Here is a 27,038-nt window from a genome sequence, read left to right as displayed (position 1 = left end):
TTAAATGACAAAAGGGATGATCATATAGGCAAAAGGGGGGGGTGCTAAATAAAGAAAAGAGGATCTGAAGAAGCTGTAAATGAAAACAGCAGAACTATCCCAACAGCTTCTATCCAAAAAAAATGGGAGAAGTGATTTGACAATGATTTGAAATTGTTGAATCCAGAAGGTTGTAAAGTACTTAATCAAAACAGGTGCTGTTTCACGAGCTTCCAGCTTCCATTCAACAATAACTTATATTTATACAATAGGAAGCCTTTTATTCAAAAAACATGTTTGCATCCCGAAGGCTGAATTGCAGTGTGACTTACATCAAGAAATTCATATATAGACTAAGTAATCAGGTTAAAACATGCAAACATGTAACAATCATATAGTAACAAAAATACACAAACAAATGCAGCCGGTAACAGAGAAGTGGTGGACAGGATATTAAAGGAAGGGCAATGTTAAATCAAAATGATATTAAAATCACAAAACAATGCACCATTCCTAATATACAGGCACTGAAGTACATATAAATTTCATCATTTAAGTACTTCATTGAGGACCCTATCATGTAAGGAATAGGATTACATGGCATAGCACCTTTAATGTAATAAAACTCAGGGTCACACTTGAGGACTGAATGGAAATGATGACCCAATCTGTGTTTGGTTTCCCCAATGTAGAAGAGACCATGTTGTGAGCAGTTAATGTAGTAAACTGAATTGAAAGAAATATAACTAAATTGCTGTTTCAACTGAAAATTGTGTTTATGGCCCTGGTCAGTGGAAAATAAGGGGAAAGTGCAAGTGTTGCATCTCTCCGCTTGCATTAGGAGGTGCTGTAGGAAAGGGAACAGGTGTTGGCAGTAATGTTGGAGAGTGGACCAGAGTGTTGTAGAGGGAACAATCCCTTCAAAAAGAAGTAAGGCGAGGGAAGGAGACTATGTATTTGATCATGGCATTGTCCTGGAGCTGGTGGAGGATAATCCATTTCATGTGGAGACTGGGGGCATGGAAGGCGAGGATGAGAACTTTATCATGATTCAGGGAGAAAGGGAAAGGGGTGAGGACAAAAGTGCAGGAAATGAGATGGATATATTTGAGCCCTGTCAATCACAGCAGAAGGGAATCCTTGGTCGAGGAAAAACTTGGTCGAGGTAGCATCATCAGAACAGATGTGACAGAGGCAGAGAAACTGGGAGAATAGACGAGTCTGTTTTGGAGACAGGTAGACTTTCTGTCCAACACATTTTTATTTCAAGCCTTCTAACAAGTGTTGCTGGTTATGTCATCGATATCACAAAAAAGCTTTATACAGTGAAGCATAAAAATAAATGCTCAACCCTCCATTGCCCTGTTAAAGTGACTATATAAAATAATACCAGTACAAAGTCACTAGAAAGAAGCATTTAATAGAATGGTAAGTCTTTAATCTGCTTCACTTCAACCACTTTTAGCATTTTGCACTGCTCTCCTGATAACCCTTAGTTCCTTCATTATTGAGGATATTTCATAACCAATCTTCCCCCTCTCACACACAAAAACACTTGATGATCACTAGAACCCAATCTGCTCTTTTTACTGCTCCACAACTGCACGTCATGAGCTATGCTGTTAGCATTGGTCTTAAACAATGCAAAAACAGCTTACATGCCAAGTTCCAAGGTCAGCCTGCTTACCTCAGTTAGCTTAGGACAGTACAGGTGGAAAGTAACATTACTATTTGCTAATGTTGCATTTATTGGTGAGCTACTATCTTTAGACAGAAGAGAAAATAATGATTTGTTGTCAATTCTTCCTCATGAGAGTGCCCTCATCCAGCTCCAAATGTTCTCAATCCAGTTTGAACAAACAGCAGTCTACCGGAACACTATCTTAAATACAGGCTGAAATTTAATGCTATTGTACTATTACCTGTACCAAATTCAGTTTTTGTGCTCTCAGAAGAAAAAAAAAATCTGTATTTTATGTTACCCATAACGACTTTGGAATATGGCTGTCTGATTCACAGTATTGTCTTCCAGATAAAAGGAAAGTAAAATGTTTCCACTAACTTATCCAACAGTTGATACCATTGCACTGTCTGACTGTCCTGTAATGACCATATTGAAATGTCTGTAATGTTCATTGATTGTACTGAAGCACCTCATGATCTATGTGGAAAAGTTGAATATGACTGCACTTTTTGTGATGGCCATCTTGAAATGTTTTGTAATGTTCTTTCAGATATTTTATGAATAAAGTATATTTTTCCAAAAACATTTTTATCCAACAGTTGTGAATAATCCCCAACCCCCACTCCCAATGCCTAGCTTGATATTTTAATTTCTCACACACTAGCCTCAAAACAAATCTATGCTGTCAAATCATCACCTGGAATGACTAATTCCCTGGTGTATGCTGTTCAATGCATGTTCAGGTTGTTTAAGCCAGAAGGGCACAGTCACAGCATAATTCTAATATTATGATATAATGGATTAATGCACTGAATAGGACATTTGGGATTGAGGGTTAATTTAGTGCTATGAGGTCTTTCCACATTATCAAAAAACATTTAAAAATGCATCCCATTTACCTTGACAGGGTAAATTAATTTCACAGTGATAATTCACGTTAGGGAAAAAACAACACTTTGTTGGAAAACCTTTAGCAGAGGGCGCCCGTATCAATCAATATTTTCTTCTACGACTGAAATCACAGGGATGCAAAATTCATTCTGTCTAAATGCAATCTCCCTGCTCTGTCAAGCATTGTACACTAATGAAAGAAACTTCAGGATATTTTCATAATTAATCTGGACATGTTAACATCATAAGGGCATTTAGTGGGAGCTCTGCAAAGATTTTTTTTATTCATTCATGGGGTGTGGGCGTTGCTGGCTAAGCCAGCATTTATTGCCCATCCCTAATTACCCTTGAGAAGGTGGTGGTGAGCTGTCTTCTTGAACAACTGCAGACCATTTGCTGTAGTTGCACCCACAGTGCTGTTAAGAAGGGACTTCCAGGATTTTGACCCAGTTACAGGATACATTCTGTATTGACTTTCAATTCTTGATCTGAAAATTCCCTTAGAATGTTTATTTTGATTAATACTAAAATGACACTATATTATAGCTAGGAGTGTACATTGCCAATGTCTGTAGGCTGCCCATTAACTGGAAGCCCTGTGATGATACGAGCAAGTTGCTATCCCCATATAAATCATGATATCCGGATAATTACCACAGTGACTGTGCTGAGAAATCAGAAAAATGTAGGTGGGAGCTGGCATATGTAGAAGAATGGTTATGAAAATGATGGGGAGGAGGAAGAATAACTCCGTAGAAAGATTTTTTTTGAAGGGGAATGAACTTATAAATCTAGCCATTACTTTAAAATATAAACTCCTTCAGAAGCACACAGTATGCAAATATAATTGTACCAAATCAAGCATGAGCAATATAAATGATTCAAATCTGTTTCACTGAAGTTGTCTTACGCCCAGCAGAGGTCATCAGAGGAACATATCAATTGCTTTCAGGCATGTACAGAAAATGCTTGCATTTAAAAAATTAAGCTGTCAAATCTGATCTAATTTTTTTTACAAACACCAGATAAATAGGACATGACATGACTATCAATGTATGCAATGTTATTGTTCTTATTAACCATCCTACACATTTCCATTAAAAATGTTTGAAAGGAAATGGTGTTTTACTTTTTAAAATCCTCTTAGTCTGCACAGGAGGGTCTTGTGGCGCAGTAGTCATCTCCCTACCTCTGAGCCAGAAGCTCTGGGTTCAAGACCCACTTCAGGATGAGATGGCCATGGAAGGTGCGTTTATAACGTGGCCAATCAAGTTGATTATCAACCTGCAAATCCTTCCAGTATGTTTAGGGCAGGCGGTACATACGAATAGGGAGCAGGAATAGGCTATTCGGCCACTTGAGCCTGCTCCACCAATTAATAAGATCATGGCTGATCTGATACTAACCTGAAATCTGCATCCCGCCTATCCCTGATAACCTACCACCCCCTTGCTTACCAAGAATCTGTCCACCTCTGCCTTAAAAATATTCAAAGGCTCTGCTTCCACCAACTTTTCAGGAAGGGAGCTCCAAAGTCTCATGATCCTCAGAAATAATTTCACCTCTTCTCCCTTTTAAATGGGTAACCCCTTACAGTGACCCCTAGGTATAGATTCTACCACAAGATAAAACATCCTCTCCACACCCACTCTGTCAAGACCCCTCAGGATCTTATATGTTTCGATCAAACCACCTCTTACTCTTCTAAACTCCACAACGCACCCATTCCAGGTATTAGTCTGGTAAACCTTCTCTGAACTGCTTCTAATGCATTTATATCCTTCCTTAAAGAAGGTGACCAATACTGTACACAGTACCCCAGATGTGGTCTCACTAGTGCTCTGGTATAATTGAAGCACAACCCCCCCTACTTGTGCATTCAATTCCCTTTCCAATAAATGATAACATTCTATTAGCTTTCTTAATGGCTTGCTATACCTGCATACTAATCTTTTGCAATTCATGCACTTAGACACCCAGATCCCTCTGCATCTCTGAGCTCTGCAATCTCTCACCATTTAGATAATATGTTTCTCTTTTATTCTTCCTGCCAAAATGGACAATTTCACATTTGCCCACATTATACTCAATTCGCCAGATCTTTGCCCACTCACTTAACCTATCTATATCGTTTTGTAGCCTCCTTATGTCCTCTTCACAACTTACTTTTCTACCTATCTTTGTGTCATCAGCAAATTTGGCAGCCATCCCATCCATCCCTTCATTCAAGGCATTTATACAAATTGTAAGCAGTTGAGGTCCCAGCACTGATCTCTGTGGCACACCACTCGTTACATCTTGCCAACCTGAAAAAGATCCATTTATGCCCACTCTCTGCTTCCTGTTAGCCAGCCAATCTTCTATCCATGCCAATATGTTACCCTCTATATCATGAGCGTTATTCTCTGCAATAACCTTTGATGTGGCACTTTATCAAAAGCCTTCTGGAAATCTACGTACAGTACATCCACCAGTTCCCCTTTATCCACAGCACATGTTACTTCCTCAAAGAACTCCAATAAGTTGGTTAAACATGATTTCCCTATCACATAACCATGTTGACTCTGCCTTGTCCAAGTGCCCTGCTATAGTTTCTTTAATAATAGCTTCTAACATTTTCCCTTTGACAGATGTTAAGCTAACTGGCCTGTAGTTTCATGCTTTGTGTTTCCTTCCCTTTTTGAATAATGGAGTTACATTTGCTATCTTCTAATTTAATGGGACCTTCCTTGAATCTAGGGACTTTTGGAAAATTAAAACCAATGCATCAACTATCTCACTAGCCACTTCATTTAAGGCCCTAGGGTGAAGTCCATCAGGACCTGAGCACTTGTCAGCCCGCAGTTCCAACAATTTACTCAGTACCACTTCTCTGGTGATTGTAATTTTCCTGAGTTCCTCCTTGCCTTTCATTTCCTGACTTATTGCTGCTTCTGGGATGTTACTTGTATCCTCTATAGTAAAGACTAATGCAAAAAACCTGATTAATTCATCTGCCACTTCCTTGTTTTCCATCATCAATTCTCCAGACTCACCTTCTATAGGGCCAGCGGTCACTTTGTTAACTCATTTCTTTTCAAAAATATTTATAGAAACTCTTACTATCTGCTTTTATACTTCTGGCTAGCTTTCTCTCATACTCTAATTTTTCCCTTCTTAATAATTGCCCTTATTTAAGTTTACAAACAGTCTCGAACCCACTGCTCTCTCCCTCAAACCGAACATAAAATTCAATCATATTATGTTCGCTGCTGCCTAGGGGCTCCTTCACTGTGAAGTCATTAATTAATCTTATCTCGTTGCACAATACCAGATCTAGTACAGCATGCTTTATGGCTGGCTCCAGAACATGCTATTCGAAGAAAGCATCTGGGAAAAATTCTATGGACTCATCTACGCTACCTTTGCACATCTGGTTTTTCCAGTCTAAAATCTCCCATGATTATCGCCGTGTCTTTCTGACAGGCTCCCATTATTTCTTTCTTCATGCTTCATCCTACCATGTGATTACTATTAGGGGGCCTGTACACAACTCCCACAAGTGACTTCTTGCCTTTAACATTTCTCATCTCCGCCCAAACCGTTTTCACATTCTGGTTTCCTGAACTTAGGTCATCCCTTTGTATTGTGCTAATACCATCATTAACTAACAGAGCCATCCTCCACCTTGTCCTCGCTTCCCGTCCGTCCTGATAGTCCTATACCCTTTAATATTCAGGTCCCAATCCATGTCCATCTGCAGCCATGTCCCTGTAATGGCTATCAAATCGTACTTATTTATTTCGATGTACACTCTCAGTTCATCCGTTTTGTTTTGAATGCTTCGGGTATTCAGATACAGAGCCTTTATTCTTTATAACTTCTAGTCTGTTCTGTTGATTTACTACTCTCTATCCCTTCCTGTCACGGTCTGTTTTTCATTCCTTGTAATAATACCTTTCTCTTCTGCCTTGTCTCTACTCTTTGATTTACCACATCTTACCAAATTTGTACCCTTGCCCCCACTACTTAGTTTAAAACCCTCTCCACTTCCCTAGTTATGTGGCTCAAGAACACCGGTTCCAGCACAGTTCAGGTGTAAACCATCCCAACGGTACAGATCCCACTTTCTGCAGTAATGGTGCCAGTGCCCACAAACCGGAACCCACTTCTCCCACACCAGGCTTTGAGCCATGCATTCATCTCCCTCATCTGATTTGCCCTGTGCCAATTTGCACATGGCTCAGGTAATAATCCAGAGATTATGACCTTTGAGATTCTGCTTCTTAATTTGGTGCCAAGCTCCTCATAGCAGAAGCTCCATGTTCCTGCCTATGTTGTTGGTACCAACATTTACCATGACAACTGAGTTCTCTCCCTCCCACTGCTAGTTTCTCTCCAGCCTTGAGCAGATGTCCCAAATCCTGGCACCAGGCAAGCAATACAGCTGTCTGGACTCTAACTCTTTGCTGCAGAGAATGGTGTCAATCTCTCTGACTATACTGTCCCTGCTACCATTACATTCCTTGCAACTCCCCCTGCTTGAATTGCTTCCTGTACCATGTGCCATGGCCAGTTAGCTCATTCACCCTGCAGCCCCCACTCTCATCCAAACAAGCTGAAAAAACCTCAAACCTGTTGGACTATTGCAAGGGCCAAGACTCCTGCACTCCTGCTCTCTGGGTCCCCATACCTGCCTCACCTTTTGTCCCTGACCACTGACCCAATCAGAAGACTCTATCCTAAGGGGTGTGACCGCATTCTGGAATAAAGGGTCCATGTAACTTTCCCTGTCCCTGATATACCAGAGTGTCTGCAACTCAGCCTCCAGCTCAATAACTCGAAGCCCAAGTTCCTACACCTGCAAACACTTACTGCAGATGTGTTTGCTTGGATCACACTGGTATCCAGAAGCTCCCACATCCTGCAATCGCAGCACATCACCTGCCTTGCCATCTCCAATGTGTGCTAAATTAATTAATAATTGCTAATTAGTTATACTTAATAAAGCCTACACCTCCCAACAGGTTTTGGCACTGACAGTGAACTTTACGATATCGATAAAACGATGCAGTACTTACAATGCTGATAAAACTAACAATGCCAGCTACTGGTTTACCTGCTTCTTCTGCTGCAAAGTGTAAATCAAATACTGGAGGCTGAATAGAGTAGAAGGAAAAAGCAACTTCCCACTCAGCACACTTTGCTTGTTGCAGTAAACTTTACCCAAAGCACCTCTTTTCCCCTATGCACCGAATTCCCACTTTGAACCAAATTCCCAAATGTACTCACTCGGTTTCTGTCTCACTCAGGCCAATATCTCCCCTCACTGACCGTGCTCCTCTTACTGATAAGAGTGGGAGAGTCTCCTGGTTAGCCAGAGACTGCAGAAGGCAACAGCAAAGCACTCCAGTACCTTGCCAGGCATAACCATGGACCAACACATGGAAGTCCATGGTCACCAACGCTCTCTTAGGGCATGAAGAGAGAGTGAGTCTGCATGTCCTAGATTTTCAAATACTTCCAGGGTCCCCTGTAAATACTGGTCTCCAATCAGCCAGATCTATAGATTCCCCTTTATCCTCCTTGCTTGTTACAGGAACAGGGCTGTAGGGAGGATGAGCCAGCTGACCACGGCACCGTGGCACAGGAGGCCATTCAAGATGGGGGAGCAAAAAGACAAGTGGTAGTTGTAGGGGATTCTATAATTAGGGGAATTGATAGCATCCTTTGTAAGCAGGATCGAGAGTCCCACATGGTATGTTGCCTGCCCGGTGCCAGGGTGAGGGACATCTCTGACCGGCTTGAAAGGATATTGGAGAGGGAGGGAGAGGATCCAGTTGTTATGGTCCACGTCGGGACAAATAACATAGGTAAGACTAGGAAAGAGGACCTGTTTGGGGATTATCAGGAACTAGGAACTAAATTAAAGAACAGGTCCTCAAGGGTTATAATCTCCGGATAAATACCCGAGCCACGTGCAAATTGGCATAAAGACGCAAGAATAAGGGAAGTAAACACGTGGCTAAAGGAGTGGCGCGGGAAAGAGGGGTTCCATTTCATGGGGCACTGGCATCAGCATTGAAACAGGAGGGATCTGTACCGTTGGGATGGTCTCCACCTGAACCGATCTGGGACCAATGTTCTAGCGAAAAGGGTAAATAGGGTGGTCAACAGGACTTTAAACTACAAAGCCGGGGGGTGGGGGTGGGGGGGGTAAAACTCCGAGAAGTATGACTAATGGGAGACAAAGCAGCAGGTTAGCATGTAGGTGGGTGGATTCAACTTCGTGGAAAATTATGAAAAAACTGAAAAGAAAGGAGAGCCCAGGAGAGGCTGTTAAAGTGCCCAGAACACAAAATAGGACAGAGTGTTTGGAAAGGGCTAGGAATCTAACTTCAAGCACATCAGAAAAAGGGATGACAATGAGAAAGGGGACGGGAAATACAGGACTGAAGGTGTTGTATCTGAATGCACGCAGTATACGAAATAAGGTAAATGAGCTTGTGGCACAGATTGAAATTGGCAGGTATGATGTGGTGGGCATCACGGATACATGGCTGCAAGGGGATCAGGACTGGGAGCTAAATATCCAAGGATATACATCCTATCGAAACGTTAGGCAGGTTGGCAGAGGGGGTGGGGTTGCTTTGTTAGTAAGAAATGAAATTAAATTGATAGCAAGAAATGACGTAGGGTCAGATGATGTAGAATCTGTGTGGGTAGAGTTGAGGAACCGCAAAGGTAAAAAAACCATAATGGGAGTTATGTACAGGCCTCCAAACAGTAGTCAGGATGTGGGGCACAAGATACACCAGGAGATAGAAAAGGCGTGTAAGAAAGGCAAGGTTACAGTGATCATGGGGATTTCAATATGCAGGTAGACTGGGAAAATCAGGTTGGTAGTGGATCTCAAGAAAAGGAATTTGTAGAATGTCTATGAGATGGCTTTTTGGAGCAGCTTGTGGTGGAGCCCACTAGGGAACCGGCAATTCTAGATTTAGTGATGGGTAATGAGGCAGATTTGATAAGGGAGCTTAAGGCGAAGGAACCCTAAGGAGGAAGTGACCATAATATGATAGAATTTACCCTGCAATTTGAGAGGAAAAAGCTGGAATCAGATGTAACGGTATTACAGTTGAATAAAGGCAAGTACAGAGGCATGAGGGAGGAGCTGGCCAGAATTGACTGGGAGATGAGCCTAGCAGGAAAGATAGTGGAACAGCAATGGCAGGAGTTTCTGGGAGTAATTTGGGAGACACAGCAAAAATTCATCCCTAGGAAGAAGAAGCATACTAAAGGGAGGACGAGGCAACCATGGCTGACAAGGGAAGTCAGGGACAGCATAAAAGCTAAAGAGAAAGCATACAATGTGGCGTAGAGCAGTGGGAAACCAGGGGATTGGGAAGCCTACAAAGACCAACAGAGGACAACTAAAAAAGAAATAAGGAGGGAGAAGATTAAATATGACGGTAAACTAGCCAGTAATATAAAAGAAGATTGCAGGAGTTTTTTTAGAAAATAAAGGGTAAGAGAGAAGCAAAAGTGGACATTGGGCCACTGGAAAATGACGCTGGAGAAGTAGTAGTGGGGAACAAAGAAATGGCAGAGGAACTGAATAGGTACTTTGCATCAGTCTTCACGGTGGAAGACACGAGCAACATCCCCAAAGTTCAAGAGAGTCGGGGGGCAGAGGTGAGTATGATGGCCATTACCAAGGAGAAGGTGCTAGGAAAACTGAAAGGTCTGAAGGTGGATAAATCACCTGGAGCAGATGAATTACACCCCAGAGTTCTGAAGGAGATAGCTGAAGAGAAAGTGGAGGCATTAGTGGTGATCTTTCAGGAATCACTCGAGTCAGGAAGGGTCCCAGAGGACTGGAAAATCGCTAATGTAACCCCCCTGTTTAAGAAGGGAGTGAGGCAAAAGACGGGAAATTACAGGCCGATTAGCCTGACCTTGGTCGTTGGTAAGATTTTAGAGTCCATTATTAAGCATGAGATTTCAGAATACTTGGAAGTGCATGGTAAAATAGGGCAAAGTCAGCATTCTTTCATCAAGGGGAGGTCATGCCTGACAAATCTGTTTGAATTCTTTGAGGAGGTAACGAGTAGGTTAGACAAAGGAGAGCCAATGGATGATATCTACTTGGACTTCCAGAAGGCCTTTGACAAGGTGCCGCATAGGAGGCTGCTCAGTAAGATAAGAGCCCATGGTGTTAGAGGCAAGGTACTAGCATGGATAGAAGATTGGCTGTCTGGCAGGAGGCAGAGAGTGGGGATAAGGGGGTCCTTCTCAGGATGGTGGCCGGTGACAAGTGGAGTTCCGCAGGGGTCAGTGTTGGGACCACAACTTTTCACTTTATACATTAATGATCTAGATGAAGGAACTGAGGGCATCCTGGCTAAGTTTGCAGATGATACAAAGATAGGTGGAGGGACAGGTAGTATTGAGGAGGTGGGGAGTCTGCAGAAGGATTTGGACAGGTTAGGTGAATGGGCAAAGAAATGGCAGATGGAATACAATGTGGGGAAGTGTGAGGTCATGCACTTTGGTAGGAAGAATAGAGGCATAGACTATTTTCTAAATGGGGAGAGAATTCAGAAATCTGGAGTGCAAAGGGACTTGGGAGTCCTGGTCCAGGATTCTCTTAAGGTTAACTTGCAGGTTGAGTCGGTAGTTAGGAAGGCAAATGCAATGTTGGCATTTATTTTGAGAGGACTAGAGTATAAAAGCAGGGATGTGCTGCTGAGGCTTTATAAGGCTCTGGTCAGACCACATTTAGAATATTGTGAGCAATTTTGGGCCCTGTATCTCAGGAAGGATGTGCTGGCCCTGGATAGGGTCCAGAGGAGGTTCACAAGAACGATCCCAGGAATGAAAGGCATAACATATGAGGAATGTTTGAGGACTCTGGGTCTATACTCGATGGAGTTTAGAAGGATGAGGGGGTATCTGATTGAAACTTACAGAATACTGCAAGGCCTGGATAGAGTGGACGTGGGGAAGATGTTTCCATTAGTAGGAGAGACTTGGACCCGAGGGCCCAGCCTCAGAGTAAAGGGAAGACCTTTTGGAACGGAGATGAGGAGAAACTTCTTTAGCCAGAGAGTGATGAATCTGTGGAATTCATTGCCACAGAAGGCTGTGGAGGCCAGGTCATTGAGTGTATTTAAGACCGAGATAGATAGGTTCTTGATTGATAAGGGGATCAAAGGTTACGGGGAGAGGGCGGGAGAATGGGGTTGAGAAACTTATCAGCCATGATTGAATGGTGGAGCAGACTCGATGGGCCGAATGGCCTAATTTCTGCTCCTATGTCTTAGGGTCTTATGGTTACATCCTCAAAGAGCTCAATCAAGATTTCCCTTTCAAAAAACAATGTTGACTCTGCTTGATCCCATTATGATTTTCTAAGTATCCTGCTATAACCTGCTTAATAATAGATTCCAGCAATTTCCCTGTGACAGATGTTAGGCTAACTTATCTATAGTTTCCTGCTTTCTTGAATAAAGGTGTACATTTGCTATTTTCCAATCTGCCGGGACCCTTCCACAATCTAAGGAATTTTGGGTTGCTTATATGCCGCCACTATCTCTGCAGTCACTTCTTAGAAGGCCCGAGAAGCAGGCCATCTGGTTCTGACGACTTGCCATCCTTTAGATACAAAACTTTTCCTAATACCTTTTCCTTGACGATGATGTTTGAAGTTCTTCCCTCTCTTTTACCTCTTGATTTTCAAGTATCTTTGGGAAGTTCTCTAAGTCTTCTACAGCAAAGACAAACACAAAGTACCTGCTGAACGCTATTGCTATTTCCTTGCTTTCCATTATTAATTTCCCAGACTCTCTCTCTCGAGAGGACCAACACTCACTTTAGTTACTCCTGTCCTATAATAAACACTTATAGAAACTCTTACTACCTGTTTTGATATTTCTAGCGAGCTTTCTCATTATCCAATTTCTTCCTATTCTTTTTTAGTCATGCCTTGCTGGTTCTTAAAATCTGTCCAATCTTCTGATGACCACTAGTTTTTACAGGTTTATACAGTTTGTTTCAATTTGATACTATCTTTAACTTCCTTATTTAGCCATGGATGATGCATCCTTCTCAGAGTCTTTCTTTCCCACTGGGATAAATCTTTGCTGAGAGCTATTAAATATCTCTACTGTCCTGCCTTTTAACCTACTTTCCCAGTTCACTTTAGTCAACTCTGCCTTCATACCCTTTATTTAAGTTTAAAACACTAGTCTTAGATCCACTCTTCTCACCTTCAAATTCTATCATATTATGATTGCTGTCATCTAGAGGTTCCTTTACTATGGCCTGAATTTTTCAGGCAGCAGGCGCGGAGCTGGTCGCCACCCACGATTGGCTCTATGCCGCCATTTTACACAGGCGGGCCAATTAAGGCTCACCCAGCGTAATATGCGAGCCGTAGCACTCAGTGCTACCTGTGCAGGCAAGAGGAGGAGGACGGAGAGTCAGGGCTCAGAGCTGCCTCAGGGAGATTGAATCAATGTTGAAATAATTGAATAAACGGTTTAAAAATGTATTTAAACATGTCCCCTCACATGACTGTGTCACATGAGATGAGACATGTTTTTATATTTAGGTAAAAAAAATTATTTATTTAATAAAAGCTTTAGGAAACCTCATCCCGTTCATGGATGAGGTTTCCTAAAAAAGAATGCGAAGGCTGCTTGGCCTTTTCGCCTGCCCACCAACCTTAAGGTTGGATGGGCAGTGTTAACAATTAGATCAATTACTTTCTTAATGGCCTTAATAGGCTGTTTACATATCGGCGGGTGCGCAGCTGACTCCGGCGTGCGCCTGCTGAATGAAACATCGCGGGACTGTGCAATGATGTCAGGACGCACGCCCGACATCATTGCGCGTTATTTTACCTGTCAGCGTGTGGGGCCTGCCCTGCACGCCGATTGAAAAATCCTGCCCTATGAGGTTATTGATTAATCCTGTCTCATTGCATATTACCAGGTCTAGAATAGCCGGCTCCCTGGTTGGCACTAGAACATAATGTTCTAATAAATTGTCCTGAATAAGCTTTATGAACTCATTTTCCAGGCTACCCTTGCCAATCTGATTTGCTCAATCTACATGTAGATTAAAGTCACCCATGATTATTGCAGTACTTTTCCTACACACCCCATTTATTTCTTCTCGTATACTCTGTCCTACAATGTAACTACTGTTAGGGGGCCTGTAAACTACTCCCACAAGTGAGCTCTTACCTTTCCTATTTCTTATCTGTACCCAAACTGATTCTACAGTGGTAGAATCTGATGTTCAAACTAAGGTCATCGCTCACTACTTTACTAACAACCTCCTTAATCAACAGAGCTACCCCTCCGCCTTTTCCCAGCTTCCTGTATTTTTGAAATGTATCAACTTTACTTAATAAGCAAAAGGGAGCAGACTGGAAAGAAAGGCCTGGGGGTATGGGGGCACTGGAGGAGGAAAAAGGGGAGATCGACATAAAGGGCCCATGTACAGTTTAGTTCATATATTAACACAGCACACACATTGTTATGATTGTACAGTAATAATGTAAACATGAACTTTGTTGTTTTATTGGATTTCTGATCTAGCTATCACAAAATTTTAACTTGCAAAACAAGACCCTATTAGCTTATCAATGTTTATCATGCTGTATTAACAGGTTTTTACTGTTTTTAAAGGTAAATAATACAGAATGGCAACAAGAAAAGCACAGTGCAGAGTGGAATCAACAAAATGTGAAACTGAAATTGAACACACCATCCTCAATATGTGAGCAGCAGAAATAAACTTGGTCCTTTGGAATTGGGGCAGCAGGTCTGGGCACTGGCATACACACTTCTCCCTATGCACTATTTTCTAAACAAGATCATAGACAATTGCAATTTTCCTTTTTTAAGTATCCACTCAGAGGCACATGCAGACTGAGTAGTCTTTATTATGTTATCTCTACTCTGCACCTAATGAGCAAATAATCTAGCATGGATTAGAAAACATCATGTGGAGGTTTAATGGGCGCACATTTGTATCTTATAACAATAACAGAACATTTTGGTACACCAGTGTACCATATTGCTCTGATATTTTCTGTTTTAGTTCACAATAAAACTAATACAAAAATTGTATTCAGCTTATCAAAAACACACTATAAACATGCATGTAAAAGTAGAATTTGAAAGATCAATTTTTTAGGCCGAAGGTCATGGGGTCGACTTTTACACAGGTAAAGTTTCGAGGGGTTGACATATGTGCTTGATTTCAACCACAATGAATGGATAGGGTGACCTCTAGTGGCTAGGAAGCTGCAGTATCGCCAAATTAATTTAAATAGATCTTCTTAACCCATTATGAAAAGGGAGCTGAAGTCTGTTAAATAAACCTTTCAAACCCAATCCTCTACTCAATATTCTTAACCATATACTGCTGCAAAAAAAAAAACTAGCCTGTAATTGCATTTCTATTGCATTTTATAAAAAATATCTTCCTTTGCTAGAGTTTTTGAGTGATATCTCAGTGAGTTCACCTTCTATACTTGGCACTATGCGAAGCTGCAAGCAACATTCTCTTCCTTTTTAAAAATAAATCAGCATTTATAATCTCAGCTACTAACACATCACTGTAATCATCTCTTTGTCACTTTTATGACAACTAAGATTTATGTCTTGCTATCATTACCCATGCTGACTAGTTTTTGGTGGTTTCACCCTTGCCTTTCCAATTACATACCAACATACTTACGAACATACAAATTAGGAGCAGGAGTAGGCCATACGGCCCCTTGAGCCTGCTCCTCTATTTGACATGATCATTGCTGATCTGATTGTGGCCTCAAGTCTACTTTTCTGTCTACCCGCTATACCCTTTGACACCCTTGTCAATCAAGAATCTATCTAACTCAGCGTTTAAAATATTCATGGCCCTGCCTCCACTGCTCTCTGGGAAGAGAATTTCACAGGCTAATAATCCCCGAAGAGAAAAAATAACTCATCTCCATCTTAAATGGGAGACCCCTTATTTTTAAACTCTGAACCCTAATTCTAGTCTCTTCCATAAAGGGAAAACATTTTCTCAGCAGTCACCATGTCAATTCCCCCTCAGGATCTTATACGTTTCAATAAGATCACCTCTCATTCCTCGAAACTCCAATAGATACAGGCCCAACCTTTCCTCACAAGATAACCCCCTCAGCCTAGGATTCAATTGAGTGAATTTTCTCTGAACTGCTTCTTACACTATTTTATCTTTTCTCAAGTAAAGGGACCAAAACTGTACATAGCACTCCAGGTGTAGTCTCACCAACAGCCTATACAATTGTAGCAAAACTTTCCTACTTTTATATTGCATTCCCCTTGCAATAAATAACATTTCATTTATCTTCCAAACTTGCTGTACCTGAATACTAATCTTTTGTGATTCACGTACAGGCACCCAGAGCCCTTTGTTCTGCCGAGTTTAGCATCCTTTTCCATTTAAATACTATGCTCTTTTCTATTCTTCCTGCCAAAGTGGACGACTTCACATTTTCACACATTATATTCCATCCGCCGATTTTTTGCCCACTCACTTAACCTATCTAAATCCCTTTGTAAACTCTATGCCCTCACAATTTATTTCCCTCCCTATCTTTGTCTCATCCACAAATTTAGCAATCATACATTGAGTTCCTTCATCCAACTCATTGCAGCCCGAGCATTCAAAGCAATGGCCTCTCTCCACCCAAACCCACGCACCCCTTGGTTCTAAAATTTTTGGGCTTTGATCTCCAAAAAACTAGGGGGATCGTTAGACAAGGTAAATGGAAAATCATGTTTTTTTTAGGCCAAAAATCCTGGGGTCAAGTTTTACGAGATTGAATTTTACGTGAGCGTATACAGTACCTAGAATCATTAGGATAGTGGAGCTGGGGAGATAAAACAGTGTGAGAAAGAGCGAGAGTCAGAGCTGAGCCGGGGAGATAAAACATCTAGGTGCTGATGCTGCTGCTGGGTCTCAGTGGATGACCAGGTTTGGAGAAAATCAAGTGTGACGTCATAGGGAACTAGATAAGTGATTGGTTGGTGAATATTTTACTTGCTTTGCTTATTTATCTTTTATATGCTGGTACAATTTATTGGTAACAGTAAGGTTTCTTCATAATAAGGTTTTTGTACTAGCAGTAGTAAAGCTGATTGGGAGCAGTAGCGTTTATTAATTAAAATTAAGATAAATAAATATATAGAGATAAAAATAAAATAAATACCTAAAACACATATCTGTGTAATTAAGAAACGTATAACTTTTAGTTGTAGGTGGTACTAGCTTTCAGAAGCACAGTAAATTGTAATGTACATAGGAATTATTCTAAGTTAATTAAAAAAGTAATTAAACTAAATTAAGTAAATAACATAAGTAACAATGGCCGGACAGTTATGTTGCAACTGTGGAGTATGGGGGCTTTTGGGCGCTGAGGCGATCTAGAACAAACACGTCTGCAGAAAGTGTAAGCAGCTGGAGGAATTCCGGATCAGGGTTATTGATCTGGAAGCCGAACTACACAAACTGCACAACATAAGGGAGGGACAAAAATACTTGGACACTTTGCACCAAAGACGGTCTTAGAATTGGTCATTTGTTTTGGACAGAGTGAGGGACAGGAGGATGTGACCGTGAGTGAGGCAGGTAAAGGGACCAAGCAGACAGCAGCGGAGGAGCCTCAGACTTTGCAATTGTCAAACAGGTTTGAGGTGTTCACAACTTGTGTAGACGAAAGTGAGGTCTGCAAGAGAGTCCAGACAGCTGTGTTGCCTGCCCGGTGTCAGGGTTCAGGACATTTGCTCAGGGCTGGAGAAGAACTTACAGTGGGAAGGGGAGGATCCAGTTGTCATGGTACATTTAGGTACCAATGATATAGGCAGTACAAGGAAGGAGGTTCTGCGTAGTCAGTATGAAGAGCTAGGCACCAAACTAAGAAGCAGAACCTCAAAGATAATCATCTTTGATTATTATCTGAGCCATGTGCAAATCGGCATAGGGCAAATAAGATGTGGGCAATGAATGCGTGGCTCAAAGGCCAGTGTGGGAGAAGTAGGTTCTGGTTTGTGGGTCACTGGCATCAGTACTGGGGAAATTGGGGGCTGTACCATTGGGACGGCCTACAGCTGAACCGTGTTGGGAAGTCGCATGAATAGGGAAGTAGAGGGCTTTAAACTAAACAAGTGGGGTGATGGATCATGCTTAGGTAGATTTAGCAAATCAAGGGGCCGAATGGCCTATTTCTGCTCTTATTTTGTATGTAGGTCACAACATAGTAAATATTGGTGATGGTGATGCAACTCATGAACATTGCAGAACAAAGTGAATTGTTTTTCCAAAAGTCAGAAGTAGTATTATACACACAGAATTGATTTTAAAATATATATAGAAATGAACAAGATATTTCAAACAAAATAAAATACCTGTGTGAATTTTGTGCTTATCAGGATGAGGGATGTTAGAACTGAGAAGTGAAACAATTGCCATCTTAGGCACCCAATGTCAGCATCAAGCACTACCAAGTACACCTCCTACCACTACTCTTCATAAATTTGTCTTAGGCTCAACCATTGCTACACATGAGCAACATTTTTTTTATTTTTCTTTGTTTTGTTTCTTTTAAGTATCATTGATCATTCTTAAAGGATTGTAAGTTAAAATCTTACTTCCATCAGGTTCTTCTGAAGGGATGTCAACTTCATCAGTCTTGTCATCAAGTGGAGGTTCGGGGGAAGGCATGACCGGATCCTGATCATTAAAACAGGAAGCAGAGGAAAATCATTCATATAGCAGAAGAAACTGTTGATATATCTGGCACCCTGTCAGGATTCCAGGTGGATGAGTAGCAAGAGATCATTTAAATTGCACTCTTCATTCCAAACTATCAACTGGGAAAAGATTGGTGCCACTGCACTACAGCTCTTTCATCAAGTCTTACTCTAAATATCACTTGTATAAGTACAAATCAAATATTTGTGGGACAGGTAGGACAACTGACAAAATGCCTTAAAGTCAAAATTTTCAGATGGATAGAAACTGTTTCCTCTGGTGGAGGAGGCCAGAACAAGGGAGCATATAACCTTAAAATTTGTGCTAGGCAGTTCAAGGTTGATGTCAGGAAGCACTTCACACAAGGGTAGCAGAAATCTGTAACATTCTACCTCAAAAACTGTGACAACAAGTCAACTGAAAATTTCAAAACTACAGCAGATAGAATTTTGTTAGACAACTATATCAAGGTTCACAGAACCAGGACTATAAATGTAGTTGCAATGCAGACTAGCCATGATCTTACTGGCTGGTGAAACAGGCTCAAGGGGGTGAAAAGCCTACTCCTGGTCCTACTGTCACAAAGCTATGCCCCTTTATTTTTGAAAATGTGATCTTTCAACCTTCAGCTGACTGGGGTGGGGTTCTGCCTGAAAGCCAGAAAAACCAAAATTTTAAAACAAGTGGTGAAACATCTAGAGGTGGAAATTGAGGAGCAGCAGAAATTGGAACTGGAATTTGAGGAAAGGGAAAAAGAGAGAGGCAGGAAGGGTAAAAAGAAAGGGAGTTTAAATTAAAACAGCTTGAGCTGAGAAGTGAGGATTCCACTGTGTCCATTAAAGACACCCCTATCTCAGACTTAAGGTGTTCAAGTTTGACCATTTAATTCCCAAGTTTGATGAAGAGGTGGACACCTTCTTTATCTCACTTGAAAGGGTGGAACAGCAGTGAAAGTGGCCAGCCCAACACTGATCCCTGCTGTTGCAGAGTAAGCTGACCAGAAAAGCTCAGAAGATTTACTCCCTCTTGCCTGAGGAAAGCGCAACAAGCTATGAAGCAGTAAAAAGGGCTATTTTAAGTACATACCAGTTCATGCCAGAGATGCACCATCAGAAATTCTGTACGTCAGGAAAATTGCCTGACCAGGTGTACCTGGAATGTAAATCGCTTAAGCAGCTTGCTTTTGAGCAGAGGGTATGGGCACTTAAATTTGAGGCCACCGACGAAAACCTTCATGAAATAATTCTCCTCGAGTTCAAAAACTCCATTCCCTTCCCGATAAGAACTCACAGAGCAACAGAGAGTAACAGGGGCCAGGTAGGCAGCAACTCCAGCTGATGATTATGAGCTTATCCACAAATACTCAGCCCAAAGGAAACCCTTCCCTAATCATCCCCAATCAACTGAGAAGGAAAGAAGGTGGGAGAGTGATTGGAAACTGAGTATCCCTGGGAGAGAAGGCACAGCTAGGAATACAGGGGGTCCCCCTCAGGCCAGAAATGATGGTGCTAAGAGGAAGAGTGAGGCCAAGAAGCCTGTGTGTTTTAACTGCCACAAGGCAGGACACCTCCATGCTGATTGCTGGAGGTTACGGGAAAAAACCCATGGGATTTATTGGGGCACACAAGTCCCAAGCAGGAAATGGGAGTCAGACAGAGAGCATAGCAGATCAGGCTATGGCTCTGACTGCGGCAGCAAATCCTTGTAGACGCACTACTGAGATTGTGGGTGAGTTTAAAAAATCCCTGAGTGTTACAATGATTTTGTATCAAAAGAGAGAGTTGCCACATTTTCCCAGAGCAAGGCAAGTGAGCCTATAGTGATGCTGAGAGATACAGGGGCCAGCCAAACTCTACTACTGGGGAAAGACATGCACTAAGTGCCAAGGTGTTGGTAAAGGGTATTGAAGGAGGGTACATGTCCATTCCCTTATACCACGTGAACTTGGAGTACAACCTTGTGTCAGTGTCAATGCCTTATTAATTACACTGTTAAGATTTAATGCCAATTACATTGTTAAAAGTCGATGGGTATTTGTACATCTATAAATGAGGATAGAACTAAAAGAGCATATAGATGGTGATAGCTGGGACACTGGAGGTGGGGTGGGCGTAATGTTCACTGTGAACTAAGTCAATAAACTCTCTCCAGCAAAGAAGGCTGCTATATCTGATTTTTAACTTCACCAACCGTATGAATCCAGTTAACATTGGTGGCAGAGGATGGTTGACCTACAGGTGAAGATTAGAAACTAAGATACCTTTTCAGACAGAAGATTGTTTTTTTTTAATTTTGCATTTTCATGTGTTATTTTGCAACTACTGTACATGAAGGCACAGTACCACAAGAGACCAAAGTACAAGGTCTTCTCATGGCCAGCATCTGAAGTGCCTCTAAATTGTTGGTCTTAGAAAAAGATGTATAACCAGAAGCGTCAGAGTCCATTTGCCATGTAAGATTCAACAAAACCTGATCAAGACTGCATCTTCAGCAGTTGTTCACCTGGACCTCTGCCTCATCTTTTGCCTTTTGCGATTCAGCCTGCGCATACACTTCTTCCGCCAGTTAGCTCTCATGTCGATAAAATCCTATTGTTATTGGAGTTACTTTTGAGAAGAATGGCTGAAACCAAGTGTAAAATATCAGGGTATGATTTTCCACCGTCGTTCTGTGAAGCTGAACTTTATGACCAATGGAAGAATTAAGTGGATATATGGACACGGGTTACGTCCTCACCAAAGAAAAAGCAAGGTGCATTTGCTTCCCGCCAGAAGCACGGTCAGGTGAAGAGTATTTTCAGAGCTAGAGGCTCATCTATTGGGCATTGAGGAAGGTTTGGATAATCTCTTAAAATTTATAAGAAAGATGACCTGTTAAATGCACATGAGGCATGGTCAGATCTTGATAAACCAAGGAGGAGGGATGGCTATTCCATATAAGAATATATCATGGAATTTAACAGGTTATATAACAGATTGCAGAAATTCTATTTGGAGATCCCTAATTCAGTGCTTGCCTTCAAATTGTTGGATTGTGCTGAAGTATCGAGCATGGATAGGCTCCTGATCTTGACTCTAGTTAGATTCTCAGAATGAGACACACCTTTGGAACAGATGTCTGAAGCTTTAAAATTTTTTGAGGGGGGAAACATTAATTTCCAGCCACTTTCATGACACCAATGGAACATTCAGTGGTAACACAAAAGATGGAGGATTCAATGCTGGCAGCATTTTGAGGCCATTTAGATATGGGGCGCGAGAATCAAAACGAAAAAAGAACCACAAACAAAAGAAATGAAGATAGACACACTTTTGATAACTCTAACAGACGACAGGAATTGGGCAACTATGACAGGAGAATGAACCCCAGGAATAGCCGAGGAATGTTAAACAGGTGCTTCAAATGTGACTCGAAATATCACTATGTGATGAACTGTCCAAAACGGAATAGCAGGGTTTACAAAATGACACATGACAAGGGAGGATTGGAAGGGGAAGTTAACGATACAAATCAGCCAGAAGGAACTGTACTGGTTGCCAGAAGTTTTAGTCCTGTGATGGATGTTGTAGTAGAAGACTCATTCAGTTGTGCTGTATTAGACAGTGGGCATATGTCCACAGTATGTGAAGTGGGTTGTTTCAACTGCTACCTGGATTCTCTAAATAGCAAAGACCAAAGTAAGGTTAAGGAATATGAAAGTTCAGCTTACTTCAGGTTTGGGGACGATAACACGTAAAACTCACTAAAGAGATTCATTGTAAAGTAGGCAGCGTAAGCCATTTTAGCAGCACAGACATAGTATCCAGTGAAATACCCTTAAGTATTGAGTAAGCTGTCTATGAAAAAGGCTCAAATGAAATTAGGTATGGAACATGGTAAGGCAACTGTTTTTGGGAAATCTGTAGATTTAGAGTTTATGCAATCGCGACATTATTGTATGCCCTTAAGACTCATCATTTCGAATTACGATGTTGAAGTGTTGATGACAAAAAGGCAAATTGTTTTTAAACTACATTGGCAGTTTGCCCATCCATCTTGTCACAGGTTAAAAATTCTACTAAAGGATGCAGGGATAAATGGATGATGAATACACTAAACTTAGAGAAGAGATGAGTGAGAAATACGATATATGTAGGAAATATAGGAGGACACCATCAGGGCCTGTAGTGAGTCTCCCAATAGCAAGAGACTTTAATGAAGTTGTGGCGATGGACTCTTTTTCTCTTGCACTTCATGGACATGGCAACTAGATTCAGTCTGTCAACAGTAATACGTAGTAAAGAAAAAAAGGTAATTGTGGACACGATGATGAAAAAATAGATAGGAACTAGACTGGAAGCACCAGCTAAATTCCTAATTGACAATGGCGGGGTGGGGTGGGGGGGGTGGAATTTTGCTAATGTCAGGAAGATATAATAATTTCCATAATGTTATTGGAATTTATTGTAAAATAGAGTAACAATGGGATGTGTCTACGCGTGTGTCTGTGTGTGCACGTGTGGGAGACTTAATTTAATTAGAGGCAGCTAATCTGGGTGCTTTGTGTAAGAGGAGAAGTTAGGCTTGAAATGTTAATTAGGTAAACATGGGGAAGTTTGGAATGTAAGGTAAAAGGACATTCACATTTTTAAATAAACCAGACTAGGTTGTTTTCAAAGGAGGGGAAAATGTGTTACCTAGCCAGGTGAAGTTTAGAAAGTGTGTTTATTTTTCCCAAAGATTACTGGTAAAACTTAGTGCTATGAGAGGTTTTTACTATCAGGAAGATAAAGTAAAAAGACATAGTGAAACAATGGGAATTTGTATTCAAAGGGGAAAATATGTATAAAGGAGCGAAGGCTGTGTGTAAGAGTAGGCATTCTAAGATCTCAAAAGTGTGAAAAGCCTTCAGCATCTATGCCTCAAGCTGCTGTCTTCAAAAGACTGTAGTTAAGAAAACTCACTTTGAATTCGACTTGTTCAGGGTATCATGTTACTTTGCATGAGTCTTTTAAAATGTGTGTAATACTGTTGCCTTAAAAGTGCAACTGGGAGTTAGATTGATTAGTGGAGTTAGAAGTTATCATAGTAATTTGTAGATCTATGTATGTATTTAAAAATCATTTCTCTTATTAATAAATGTTTAATCTAGATTTGGAAAACCTATACGGCTTGGTGGTCTTGTTACTACTGAATTCAAGGCACGCATCTCAAAATTTATACAAACTACAAAACAAGTTGTGACAGTTGTTTCAAGTTTCCCTTTGGGATTTGAACAACTCAGCATTTACCATCGGCTGTGCCATAACATAATTAGGGGCTCGTCGGGGATATATTTGAAATTTCTTGATTGGTTGGGAAATGGTGAATCTTAAGGTTACGAGTACAAAAAGCACTTTGAATTCAAGGAGTTGGTGTGAAGTTTTTTTTGAAGTGGTAAGCCTGCAATGTGGCTTTTGCAGTTGCTCAGGCTTGTCTGGGAGTTGAAATTATAACTTTAGTTACCTTTTGTAAACCAGCCAAAGTTAAATTACTGGATTTGGCAGATAAATTATAATTGGAGTTACCTGCAGGGGCTAAGAAAGCAGATATAATTGAAGGTATAGTACAGCATTTAAAGTTGGAAGTGACACCTGACATAGTGAGTCACAGCTGGAGGTAGTGAGACTTCAGTTAGAAATGAAGAGGCTTGAATTTGAACAGGCAAAGGAACTAAGAAAACTTGAATTGGAGGCAAACAAAAAGGAAAAAGAATTGGAAATGAAAGAAACTGGAACTAGATAGAGGCAGCAGAAAAAGAAAGGGAAAAAGAGAGATTATTTCAAAAAGAAATGGAAATGTGAAAACTTAACCTCCAGAGGGAAAAGTTAGCAATGGAAGAGCAAATTAAATTAAGCAAAAAAAAAAGAAAACCAAACAAGGGCAAATGCATGGCAGATGCAGTATAATGTGGATAAATGTGAGGTTACCCACTTTGGTAGCAAAAACAGGAAGGCAGATTATTATCTGAATGGCTATAAACTGAGAGAGGGGAATGTGCAATGAGACCTGGGTGTCCTCTTACACCAGTCGCTGAAGGTAAACATGCAGGTGCAGCAGGCGGTAAAGAAGGCAAATGATATGTTGACCTTCATAGCCAGAGGATTCGAGTACAGGAACAGGGATGTCTTGCTGCAATTGTACAGGGCCTTGGTGAGACCACACCTGGAATATTGTGTGCAGTTTTGGTCTTCTTATCTGAGGAAGGATGTTCTTGCTATAGAGGGAGTGCAGCGAAGGTTTACCAGACTGATTGCTGGGATGGCGGGACTGACATATGAGGAGAGATCGAGTCGATTAGAATTATATTCGCTGGGGTTCAGAAGAATGAGGGGGGATCTCATAGAAACCTATAAAATTCTAACAGGGCTAGACAGGGTAGATGCAGGAAGGATGTTCCCGATGGTGGGGGAGTCCAGGACCAGGGATCATAGTCTGAGGATACGGGATAGACCATTTAGGACTGAGATGAGGAGAAATTTCTTCACCCAGAGTGTGATGAGCCTATGGAATTCGCTACCACAGAAAGTAGTTGAGGCCAAAACATTGTATGTTTTCAAAAAGGAGTTGAATATAGTTCTTGGGGCAAAAGGGATCAAAGGATATGGGGAGAAAGTGGGAGTAGGCTATTGAGTTGGATGATCAGCCACGATCATAATGAGTGGCGGAGCAGGCTTGAAGGGCTGAATGGCCTACTCCTGTTCCTATTTTCTATGTATGATTCTATGTTTCTAAGAGAGAATGAAGGAAAGAGACAGAATATCGGCTTAAAAAGCTGGATTTTAAAAAGGAGACATCAAATTCTGAGGAAAGTTCTGATGATGGAAAAACCTTTAACTTAAAACCCAGTGGGGCGATATTTAAATTTGGACAAGCTCTGCCAAAGTTTGAGGAAAGAAATGTTGAAGCATTCTTTATTTCATTTGAGAAGATAGCTAAACATGTGAATTGGCCACAGGAAAACTGGGCATTGTTGTTACAATCCAGGTAGGTGAGTAGAGGACATGAGGTTTATACTTCACTGTCAGAAGAAATGTCGGTGAATTATGGTGTGGTAAAAAAGGCTATTTTGAGTGCATATGAGTTGGTTCCTGAGACATACAGGCAGAAATTTAGAAATAGGAGAAAACAGCCTGGGCAAACTTATATTGAGTTTGAAAGAGTAAAACAAAGTAATTTTGACTGGTAGATACGGACATTAAAGATAGAGACAACATTTGCAGCTCTTAGAGAAGTAATTCTTTTGGAAGAATTGAAAGATTCAGTTCCTTCGGTAGTGAGAACTGATGGGGAGGAACAGAGGGTTCAAATGGTAAGACAAGCAGCAGAGGCAGCTGATAATTATGAGTTAGTTCATAAGGGCTAAACCTTTTTTAGTCACCCTTTCAAATCGGAAAAGGATAGAAAGTGGGAAGGTGAAAGGAAGGTGCAAGGAAGGTGGGTTATCAGGGAAGAGGAGTAGGTGGAAATTCGCAGTAAGCTTTTTCTTAGAATAAAAAGGAAGGTGCTGAGGGTAGAAGTGACATTCGAAGATTGAGATGTTTTCATTGTAATAAAGTTGGACAAACAAAGTCGGTGTGCTGGAAATTGCTGGGAAAATCTGTTGGAATTATAGGGGTGCAGAAAGGTTCTGAAAGTAAAAGTACTATGGGTTCTGAGGTTCAGGCACAGGAAAAAGCAGTGGTTTGTATACAGGTAAAACAGGAAGAATCAATGATAGGTAAAGGAGAGGGAATGTGTTCAGAAATTACCCAAGAGAATTCTGAGAAGCAGATTGCAGAAATGTTTAAAGGTTTAGTTTTTCCATGTGTGCAAAGTGGAGTAGGTAAAGATGTTAAAATTTTAAGAGACACAGGAGCTAGTCTATCCTTAATGTTGTGGGATAGTGATGTTTGTTGTTCATAGGGAGTGTTGCAGGAATAGGTGATAATAAGTGGGGTCCATGGAGATGCTAAACCTATTCCCTTGTGGAAGGTAAATCTAAAGAGTAAATGGTAAACAGGCAAAGTGACTGTTGGAGTGGCGGAAAAATTGCCCATTGCAGGGGTTCAATTTATTTTGGGTAATGATATAGCTGGATCATAAATGTGGGTGATGCCTATGGTAGTTGAGCAGCCTATAGAGCTGTCTTCAACAGAATTGTTGCAGAGAGAGCATCCTGGATTGTTTCCAGGTTGTGTGATAACAAAATCACAAGCTCATAGGTTGAAACAAGAAGAACAGGAAGTTCAAAGGCAGGGAGAAGGTGTGGAAATCCAATTAACTGACAGTGTTTGATAACATTGTTCAGGAAGAAAGACTGGAAAACAATTCAGCTGAAGTGTTTAACTCAGGGCAGTTAGTAGAGTTACAGGAAAAGGATTTGCAAATACAACATTTATATCAAACAGCTAACTCAGAAACAGCAGCAAAATGAATTCCAGAAGCTAAGGGGAGAATTTTCTCCCTGTCATGTGGGCTGGGCAAGAGTGGCTGCCGTCCGCGATCAGTGGCGCACCGCCATTTTACGTGGGCGGGCCAATTAAGGCCTGCCAAGCGTGACACGCACCCAGAAGTGCTCAGCACTCCCTATGCAGGCGGGGGGAGGAGGGAGAGTCAGCGCCTGCACTCTTTCGCGCATGTGCACAAAAGAGCGCAGAAATCTCCCTGAGGCACGGAACTGCCTTGGGGGATTAAAGTGATTGTGGAA

At 41.3% G+C, this 27,038-nt stretch overlaps 1 protein-coding gene across 4 annotated transcripts in view; it reads right to left on the bottom strand.

Moving 5' to 3' along the window:
- Positions 1-27,038, bottom strand: part of prkcz (protein kinase C, zeta) — a 555,970-nt gene that overhangs the window by 293,974 nt on the left and 234,958 nt on the right. For all 4 annotated transcript variants that reach the window (XM_078557946.1, XM_078557944.1, XM_078557945.1 and 1 more), the window contains one exon: positions 18,229-18,310. In XM_078557946.1, coding sequence (XP_078414072.1) covers positions 18,229-18,310 — 82 coding nt within the window. The remainder of the gene's footprint in view (positions 1-18,228; positions 18,311-27,038) is intronic.

Source organism: Cetorhinus maximus, chromosome 15, assembly GCF_964194155.1.
Source record: "Cetorhinus maximus chromosome 15, sCetMax3.hap1.1, whole genome shotgun sequence".
In the NCBI taxonomy this organism is placed as follows: Eukaryota; Metazoa; Chordata; class Chondrichthyes; order Lamniformes; family Cetorhinidae; genus Cetorhinus; species Cetorhinus maximus.
Note: the sequence above shows the minus strand (reverse complement) of the source record. Positions and strands in the feature narration are given on the sequence as shown.